Source organism: Penaeus vannamei, chromosome 8 (assembly GCF_042767895.1).
Source record: "Penaeus vannamei isolate JL-2024 chromosome 8, ASM4276789v1, whole genome shotgun sequence".
Taxonomy (NCBI): domain Eukaryota; kingdom Metazoa; phylum Arthropoda; class Malacostraca; order Decapoda; family Penaeidae; genus Penaeus; species Penaeus vannamei.
This window is the reverse complement of record NC_091556.1, coordinates 34,004,574-34,015,075: the sequence shown is the minus strand read 5'-3', so window position 1 is coordinate 34,015,075 and position 10,502 is coordinate 34,004,574. Positions and strand designations below refer to the sequence as shown.

Genomic DNA, 10,502 nt, shown 5'->3' with positions numbered 1-10,502 from the left:
TGCTGTAATTATGAACTTGTTAGCTCATTGTAGACATAAATCATGATAATAAAATACCTTGAAGTTGGTAAGCTGTAACCTACTTGAATGTCTTTGGGGTTTTATTAGCCTTTTGCTTAAGTTCTTGTTTACATACTTTCAATGGGAGATCGTCAAATAATGAGAAAAATCTCATGAATTATGGCTAGGTCTGTAAAAGCATTCCATTTCTTGAAATGTATTGGTCATCTTTGAAGATAGGTGGCGAGAAATTGGATTTCACGTAAAATTTCAACCTGTTGCAGTTCTTTAGTTCCATCTAATTGTCTTATTTTATTTTATGGTTATTGCCCCAAGGGTCTATATGAAAACTCCTTAGGTATCGCACGAGAACTGCTCCTATTTGGTTGCTTTGAAAACAGCTGTTTGACCCAAATCCCCTCCCACCCTCAACAGTTTTCCTTGCAAGCTTGTCATCTACAGAAGACTATATCTAATCTATCAACTAAGCCATTTTCTGAAAGTAACAGCTTGTATACTTGTAATTCATCAAAGTAGGAATTGGTCTAATCCATGTCCAAAACACTACCTGGTAAAGATTTTGGTGATTCTTTACAGTACAGATGCACTTGCCAGAGCATGTCATAATTTTTTCAACAATTCAAGTTGCTGTTACGGTGAGCAGAAACTTGAGAGGACCAAGTGGAATTGGGCTGGGCGCTACTTTTCTTGATCGTCTTCCTTTATTTGTGGCTTTATTGTTCGTGCCTACAGATTTCTTGTAAGGATAACTGCAATTTATTGTTCTCAACACAAATATTATCAATTTACACTGGCTTAGTGCATCTATACCACAAAGATTAACCAACGTCACTTAGACCTTGAAGGATTGCCAAAGCCTAAGCTACAAGGATCAGTTAGAGGGAAATTGAAAAAGATGTGACAGCCATGTCAGTTTATGGATTTCATGTGCTTATTACGGTACATTAAATTTGTCCAGAGTTGTAGGTATACTACAATGTTGTGAGGTCCTTCTTTGTATAAGGGAAGCTGGTCTTCTCACTTAGATATGATTAAGTGAATTATTCAACTATTTTGACTAGTTAGTTTTTCATTTTCTTTATATCATTACCCTTGATTTACATATGTAATAAATGATTTGACACCATATGACCAAGTTGTGGTGGTGTCAGGTGTGATTTTGACAAGTCAAATCAGTCAAATATAAATCAGTTAGAAAGCATAAGAATATAATTTTCTCTAATTTGGCTAATTGTAAAAGATAAGGAATTCTGTTTTAAAACTATGCTTTTTCTTTGCAGTACATTGATGTGATTGATTTTGAAATCTTTTGATTTGCTTATTTATGACTTGCATATATACTTATCACACTTGAACTGCATATTTATGTGCTAGCTAATTTTCACTTTTTCAGTAGCCTTCAAATGTACTTTTTTGCTTTTCAAAGCTTGTCCGAACTTTGAGTCCCTGTTTGAGTAAGGATTCTTGTAGCTAATTGTTATATTAACCCATTCGTCCCGGGTGTCACATATATGAGACACAGGGAAAAAATAAACAGTGTCGGGCTGCCCGCCAGTGCGATGCTGTCTCGGCAGAAGCGGCGCGCGGCCGGGCGGGTGGACAGACTCCGGGGAAGCTCCGCCCGCCGATTTTGTAGCTGCCCGGATTTTTTTAATTTTGGCTACAAAAATGTACCCGGCGCGGGTGGGTTAAAGTCCTTAGGAAAATGGATTTCTCTTATTAAATTTTGCAGTTATATATTGATCTCAAGTGAATATAAATCAGTTAGAAAGCATAAGAATATAATTTTCAAATTTTGAATATTTTTTTAAAGGTAAAGAGTGCAGTTGAAATTTTAATAGAAACTTTGGCCATATGGTACCTTCAATTTAAGGTTGTACAAAGAGTAAATTTAGTCTTTTATATTGTTTAGAAATGGTTTTATTTTTCAGTAAGTATTCCAACCCCCCAGATAAGTCTCAGGATGTCTAGGGATAGTCCATATACAGATAAAGTATAATATGTCACAACATTAAGAACTGGTTTTACTTTGCAGTTAGTGTTGGGGATTTGGTAAAGAGGGAGAGGGAGTAATTTTGCAAAGATTTCTAGTGCATTTTTTATTGAAGGTAATTTTTGCTTTCACGAGAGATTATACTGAGGTCTTACTGTTATTTCTCAAGATTGTTTTATATGTAAAGGTCATTGTATTTCTAATTTGTTAATCTTAACAGTATAGATGGACTAACCTTGGGCATATTAAAGATATTTTTGTAGAGGACTAAAAGTTGGTCTACATTTGTCTACAGAAATAATCTGTCAGCACAAATGGCAACACCACATATGAAGAAAAATTATTGCAGAAAGCGCTCCTCACAGCCTAAAATGCACTCTTGAGCTCCCGAGTTTCAGCTCTGTATATCCGTGCATACTAAGGTAAAGACAGTGTTTCCTGGAAGGGGTGTTGAAGGCAGAGCCCCCCTTCAAGCTTTCCTTTGCGCAATCGGGCACGCCCAGTCATGGGAACTTGGATTGATGAGCAAATATTGTGACTGAGTTAATCTCTGGCAAGTGTGTCTGTACTGTAAAGAATTACCATAAGATTTTGTGGTGGGCAGTATATGTACATATTTTTGTATTTAGTGTCCAGTAACAAAATCTAATTGTACTGATTTTGAAAATAGCTTATGCAGTTCTCGTCTCTGCACTTAACTAATGTGTGGGAGTGGTATTATCAATTGTCCTAATTATTGATTATGAGATGCTTATTGACAAGGTTTAGGAGATGCAGAGCTCACCAATAAGCTCAGTTGTAATGAATAAATGTGAATTTACCTAAATCACTAATTTGTCTTACGTTCATTTCAATATTTCAAAGCAACAGGTGGCAGAAAGAGAGAACTGTTAAATTGGGCACCAATCAACTAGTTTGATTTTTTTTCATATACCTAATTGGGAATTTATCCAGTAAATTGTTTATAACACCATTTTATTTACAATTTTAGTATTATATGATTACTAGAATTGATAAAAGTAGTTTTAGAAGATTCTTGAGATAGCTGTCAGAATTCTTGCACCTTCTTTTTTATTGCAGGGACGTTGAAGAAGCTTGTGGAAATGTGCGTCCCTGATGCATCAGTTCGTGGCATCTGTGTTGAGGGTGACAAAATGCTAATGGAGGAATGCAATAAAGTATTCAAGAAGGAGAAGACCATGAAAAAAGGTCTTGCTTTTCCAGTGTGTGTTTCAGTTAATAACTGCATCAACCACTATTCACCTCTGTTCTCGGACAAGGACAGCACACTGAAGAATGGCGATATGGTCAAAATTGACATGGGTGCCCACTTAGATGGGTTGATTGCAGTAGTTGGCCACACTGTTGTTGTTGGTGCTTCAAAAGAAAGCAAGGTAAATATTATTGACTGATACTTAAATTTAACTTTTGAAAACTAACTAGATTATAGCTTGGAATTGCATTTGTGTATTGATAAGTAGTATACTTGTATTGTGTATAAGTAGGAACATTTAGATTACACTCTCAAGAAAAGTCGGTGAACATTTTACATGATATTCTTTTAGTAAATTAAAGAAATATAATATATCAGTTTATTGACAAGATACCTTCCAACTCCCTAGTTATGAAGGAACATTGGATTGTCATTTAATTTTTAATGGTCCAAGTTTTCTTTTTATACACCATATATAGTCTGTACACGCCATTAAAGTTAATCCTGTATTAAAGTTAAATCCAGATTTCTAGTGTGCATGTGCAGTGGCAATGTCCGGGCACAACTCTTGATACACCTCTAGACCAGGAATGGCTTTAAACACTAATTTTAATTCTCCACATGCGCAAAACTAGTTAATCCCACCAGTTACATATTGATACATAGTAATGTCATCATCAACTACTTTTATTACATAGTGGAGTTACCATTAACTTTTTTCTAGCACATTTATTTATTATGACCTTTAACTATTAACTCTTATTCTTAGTAATGATTAAACAAGTTCTGATATTTTTGTGTCAAATGCTTTTGAATATTCATAAATATGTATTCTAATAAATTGTGGGATATTCTAACTGCAGGTATAACACTAATCAGTGAAAAGGAAAAAAAGTGAAATCCAATATAGATTTACAGAGTTTGCAGACATAGGACAGGCAATATTATTTTGAAGTTTCGAAAAGATTCCCATCTTATGCAGGATTTTAATGCAATAAGAAGGAAATATTTTAATATTTATTTTCAAATTTTTAAACTATAGTGAATTAAATACCACACAAAGATTTATGATCCTCATTGGCTCCATCCTGAGAAAGTGACCCTAATTGTGCCCCTTGATCATACAGTAGGAAGAGCTATCAGAGAAAACCCAAATATGAATTGATTTTATGAATAGTTGTTTTCACCTTCCTTTGAAATGTCTGTAAACTTCAACGGTTACTGGGAGCCAGTTTTATATTAGTCCTGATAGATATAATAGCATCATGATACAATGTCACCGTATGATATATGATTATTACTTTCTCACTGGACCCGGATGATGTTGCAGTCACATCATAGAAAAACTTGAGTCAAAGGATGAGTGACGTGAGCATGCTGTAGTTGGGGAAATTGGCCGAGGCCCGGGTCACGCGAACTTGCTGTCATGAGTGAAGGCTAGGGTGACGGAAGAGACTCGCCACAAGTGCACTAACCGCTTGGAGTGTGATATGACTCCTTTAGTGCCCAGAAGGGGTTTTAGCAATATTCCTTCATGTCTAAGGGGTTAATCCATCTTTGCATTCGCATGGTTTGCAGTAGTGCTCGTTAATATGTTGTATATGTATATGTATATATTTTTTCTGTAGAAAACATCTCATTATCAATATGCAGTATTAACTTTATTGATGCATACAGAAGATGCCTATGCTTATATACTTGGAGCTATAGTTTATAAGGCACATTTGGATTTACATCTGTTGAAAGCACAAAAATAATAGCAGAGAAGAAAAGTCAATTACAAATATAAAGATAGAGGTAGTAAAACAAAATTTCATGATGGGTTCAGGCAAAGAAATGCCTAACTTTGGGTAACAATATATATTTTTTTATTTGTATATTTTTTTTCACAAAAAAAATTAAAATGGGGGGTTCATCTCGGTTAACAGCACTATACTTTGGACATATTGGATATTCTCATCACCCTGTTTACAATTTCCTTTGATTCATCGAGTTTCATGACTGGTTACATCCTTAGTCAACAAATTGACACTTCTCATTTGCTTTTCCTGTCTTTGAATGCAATAGCCATGTCCTTCCCATAATTCCATGAGCTATTTGTGGCACTTTAGTAGCATTAGAAATTCTATTTATGGAGTGCAGAAGCCCTTTCTGTTTCTTGCCCAATGATTTTGCTGACTAAATATTTGTTTTATTGTACTGGACCCTGGAAAGGGGGGGGGGGTGACATCTTTGCCAGTCCAGACATAGGTATGATATTTTTATCAAGCTTGAGAAAAAGCAGTAAAATAACTGAAAAAGCCTGCAAAGGACCTCGGAAAAGGAGGTTAAAATTTTAGCTCATCCTGAGATTGGGTTGTTTTTTCAAAAGTGGTCAACAAGTATGTATCCCCTAAAATGGCAGAATGGGAAGCCAGGGGGCCCCGCAAAGGGGGGAGTATGGATGTGGGGTTGTCATTGTGGGTGTAGCTGGTGGAAACTTTTCACACAGTATGTTAGTGGCCGTTTTATATATTTCTTTCAGTTGGAATGAGTTACTGGGAAAAAATTCTGCCACTTTTTGATGAACCATCCATGACTGGGGAATAAGCCATGTTCAAAAGCTGTAATTAGCCACAGTCATGGTGAATAGGACTTTACAGGTTGTATTATAAAAGTATGAAGACACAATACCCCCAGACACTATATGGTAGTAATATATAAATTCTAAAGTCTTAGCCTCACTTATTTTACATATATCACTGGTTAAAGCTATTTTTTCACATCCAAATCCTTAGCATATCCCTAGTATCAGAGAACATGCTTACATGTAGCTAGCAGGGGTAAAGACCTGTTCACACAGGTGGGCTTGATCAGTAGACACAAGGCCATGGAATGTCACAGGCAAGAAATTGCTTGTGGAGTAGTTTGTCCATCTTTAATATCATCTCTACTCCGTCAGCTAATCATGTTTGCTTGTGTGGACAGGCCTTAGAACTCAAAAATTCATAAATATTATTTGGAGGACATGTCTGTAAGAGTTATGGAGCAAACTTCATCAGGATGTTCCTTGGGCACTTCTGCCATATGTAGCTAGATACAGATTTATATGTATAGATATCAGTAAATATTCATGCAAATATGTTTTATAGCTGTCTGAGAAGAAATACTATTTTCCTCTTTGCTGCCTGGGTCATAGTTATTCCATAAGATTTTTATATGTAAACTCCAAGGATATGTTGCTAATAGATGCCTGTCTTTCTTTTCAATAGGTTACTGGACGGAAAGCTGATGCGATTCTAGCTGCATATTATTCTTCAGAGGCTGCACTTCGACTTGTGAAACCTGGCAACCAGAACTTTGCTGTTACAGATACCGTCACAAAGATTAGCAAGACCTTTAAGTGTAAACCGGTGGAAGGCATGTTGTCTTTCCAGCTTCAACAGGGACGTATTGATGGTGAAAAGACTATTATCCAGAACCCAACAGAAGCACAGCGGAAGGAAGTAGAAAAACAGACCTTTGAAACACATGAAGTTTATGCAGTAGATGTCATTGTTTCCACAGGAGAAGGCCAGGTATGTTGAATCATGTATTGCTAACTTTGTATGGTTGTAAGATGTTTGGCAGATGATGATAGCATGCTTATATCCAGTGTTTGGATGTCAGACCCCTGATGAAAGTTTCGCAGGTGCCATCTGATGCCTTCTAAATGGCAATAGTTTATTAATATCTTGTTTTACGTTATTGAACGTGTTTTTTTTTAATTATTATTTATAATAACATTAATAATGATAATAATAATATATTTTTTATAATAATCTGGGCCTAAAACTGCCATTTTCACTTGTTGCACATCAAAATCATTTTAGCTTCTAATTCTATTCATTGCAGGGCAGGGAGATGGATGCACGTGTTACAATATTTAGGAAAACTGATGAAGTTTACCATCTGAAGTTAAAGGCATCCCGAGAATTCTTCGCTCAGGTTTGTTGTGAATATATTGTTTGAACTATTTTTGATCTCTGTTGTGAAGTGAAGTTGGTACTTTTATAGGTTTACTGAACTAAAGATGTGAATAGAGGTAAGGAAAATGCAGTGCAAAACTTAATTATATATATTTTTTCCCTCCCACAGGTCCAGAAAGGCTACCGTGATATGCCTTTCAATTTGCGATTATTTGAGGATGAGAAGAAAGCACGCATGGGTGTCCTAGAATGCGTATCTCACAAGTTGATTGATCCATATCCAGTCTTGTGGGAACGGGTAAGTTTGTTTCATTATCATCATTGTGAAAATGTGTTGTGAAGAAAGAGATGCAGAGAATAAAGTTGTGGGATCTGCAATTTGTCTGTTTATATGGATGTGTGGGATCATATGGTCAGCAATCCCATCCAGTTGCATGGAAAAGAAAATCAAATAATTACAGAATAGTCTATATAGTCTATATTTTTATTGAAAGCCTTTATTGGTCTTGCCAAAACCCATAGGCTCTTGTCAGGGAACTATCATTGAGTGTATATTATTTGCTGTATAGCAGAAACTTTGAATTTTATATATATATATATATATATATATATATATATATATATATATATATATATGTATGTATATATAATGTATGTATATATAAAAAAAAATTCTTCTTTCAGAAAGGAGAATTTGTTGCACAGTTCAAGTTCACTGTCCTCTTAATGCCAGGTGGACAACACAGGATTACAGGATTGCCATTTGATCTTGAATCATTTGAGTCCCAATACAAGATTGAAGATCCTGAACTGAAGGTATGCAAGTTCTTGTGCTCTGTGTTTTACTCTACTGTTTGTGTAAGATGTAAACTCTGTGGCTTGGTATTTACTTTAGGAAAGTGTACAAATCTGGCAGTTATAGGTCCTTCATATGTAGTCCTACATTGTGTATTAATAAGTTACTGTACTATTTGCTTTATTATGTAAACCTTTTATATTCAGCCTAGGTTTGTTTGTGAAAAGCTTTGTAGGCCCCTTTTCTATACAGCTAAAGTTTTGCCATGTGAAAAGCTTTGAGAACCTTTGTACATATATCTTAGGTTTGTTCTTGTGAAGAACTTTAGGGGCCCCTTTTCTCTACAGTTAAAGTTTTGTTATGTGAAAAGCTTTGTGAGAACCCTTTTATATAAAGCTAAGGTTTTTTCATGTCAAGCTTTGTAGGCTTGCTTGGGAACCGCTAAAGATTTGAAATATAAACAATAGATGAATAACAGGTGTAAGTAACTTTTTGTAATTATGTAGAAAATGTGTGAATGAGAATTAATATCTTTACAATACAAGAGATTTGAGTGGTTTTGAACACATCTCCATCAGAAATACATGTCTTGTATTGTAAAGATATTCACTCTACATTTCTCAATATAAATGTTTAGTGTAATTCATGATAGATTAGAAAAAACTGGTAGGTGAAAGTAAATTTTTATGATAAAATTGTCAATTTGTTTATTATTATTTACAGTGGCTATACTTTATGAATAGCTGTGAATACATTTGTGGTCAGATTTTCATAGGGATGAGAGCCTTGAATTGAATATCAATAGGTATAAGTAAATGTCTGATACAAATTTTGCAATACTCAGAGCTAAGGAGCCCCAGCACATCAAACAAATTTAGCATGGTTTGTAATGCCAAGATTGATGATACAAAATGCCTTTTTTTTCAGCAACTGATCATCTCTTCTGTTAGTAACAAGAATTCAAAGAAGAAGAAGAAGGCTGATAAAGAGACTGCAACAGTGGTGAAGAAAGGAGACTAGCAAAACTCCACTCTAGGAAATACAAGCCCCATTGAAGCCAGATGTGTAGAAGGGAGGATGCTTCGGGAAAGTGTATTTAGAAAAGGGGCTGGTTTTGGAGAGTCCCAGGATCACTTTTCTTTCCTTGGGAACTGGAGGAGCTTCTTTGCTGTATCCACAGTCCGACATCATTTCCTCTTGATAGGCCGACAAATGCTCAGAAATTCATCAGTGTGGTATAGTCTCAAACTGCCATTGAGAAACCACTTCTTTTCCTCCTCCATAATTTTTCTAATTTTAATCCTTGATTTTACTCTTGTCTCCTTTCCTATACTGCTTTATACTCTTCCTGATGATTTCTAATAAGCTGTACTTTTTATTCAGTTGAATTTTATAATTGGATTTTTTGTGCATTCAAAATTTTTTTTGGTGGTGTCAAGAGGCCTGCAGGGAATATGGGAGACTGTATAACAGTAATATTAAATTCCAATTGAATATGAGGATGGGTATATCATTCCAGCGGATTTTATTAACCTTGATGTGTTCACTACTATCCCTTAACATCCCCACCGGCGATGTAACAGTCAAGATGAGCAGTTCTGGGGATGAGGATACTGTTCATCTTGCCCAGAGCTGAGGGATGATTTCACGCTTGAATATTTGTGTGGTCTGAATATATTTTTATTTATTTAATTTTTTTTAGGGTCTGTATGATCAACTTCATCCTGATAACATTAACAGTGTGTGTGTAATATCATGCAGAAGTGAAGCCATTTTCATACTGGCTTCAGTGAAATACTGCTGAGGAGCAATATTTGATCAAGCAGATTTGTCTTTAAATGTATAGTATGTTCTACCCTATATATCCTATTGAAGTAACTGACAGAAGCTGAATTTTTCATAAAGATCTACTTTCATGCATGTTTCTTATATGAATTAACCTTTTATACCAATTGTATGAATGATAATTATAAGATCCATAGAGTAAAGTGGAAATAAGAATACATATGCATATGTATAGACATCTGGACAACTAGATACACCTGGTCTAATGTGTGTATATATTAAGCTGTCATTCCATGTGATTCAAAAACCACAAAACGGTCCAGGGAGCATACTTGTAGTTATAAGTGAAAAGAATATTTTTGTTGCTCCTGCATACTCCCAATATATGTATAAACAAATACATGTCAGCTGACAAGTGTGTACAGATGCATTTACGCGCATTTACACAAGCACGCATATACACACGCATGTAAAGATGGACATGTACGTACATATGTATGTGCGCACATGTACGTATTTCATGCACATATGTACGTACATACATACACGCATATGTACGTACATACATGTGCGCATATACGTACGTACATACATGTGCGCATATACGTACGTACATACATGTGCGCATATACGTACGTACATACATACACGCATATGTATGTACATACATGCACACATGTACGTACATACACACATGTATGTATATACATGCACACATGTATGTACGTACACGCGCACATGTATGTA

The 10,502-nt window shown here is 35.4% G+C and overlaps 1 protein-coding gene across 1 annotated transcript in view; it reads left to right on the top strand.

The window, feature by feature from the left end:
* LOC113821743 (proliferation-associated protein 2G4) overlaps positions 1-9,485 on the top strand; it is a 10,566-nt gene extending 1,081 nt beyond the window's left edge. Inside the window, exons 2-7 of the mRNA XM_027374270.2 lie at positions 3,095-3,408; positions 6,479-6,784; positions 7,101-7,193; positions 7,344-7,472; positions 7,859-7,990; positions 8,898-9,485. Coding sequence (XP_027230071.1) covers positions 3,095-3,408; positions 6,479-6,784; positions 7,101-7,193; positions 7,344-7,472; positions 7,859-7,990; positions 8,898-8,990 — 1,067 coding nt within the window. The 3' untranslated portion in view covers positions 8,991-9,485. The remainder of the gene's footprint in view (positions 1-3,094; positions 3,409-6,478; positions 6,785-7,100; positions 7,194-7,343; positions 7,473-7,858; positions 7,991-8,897) is intronic.
* The last annotated feature ends 1,017 nt before the right edge of the window (positions 9,486-10,502 follow it).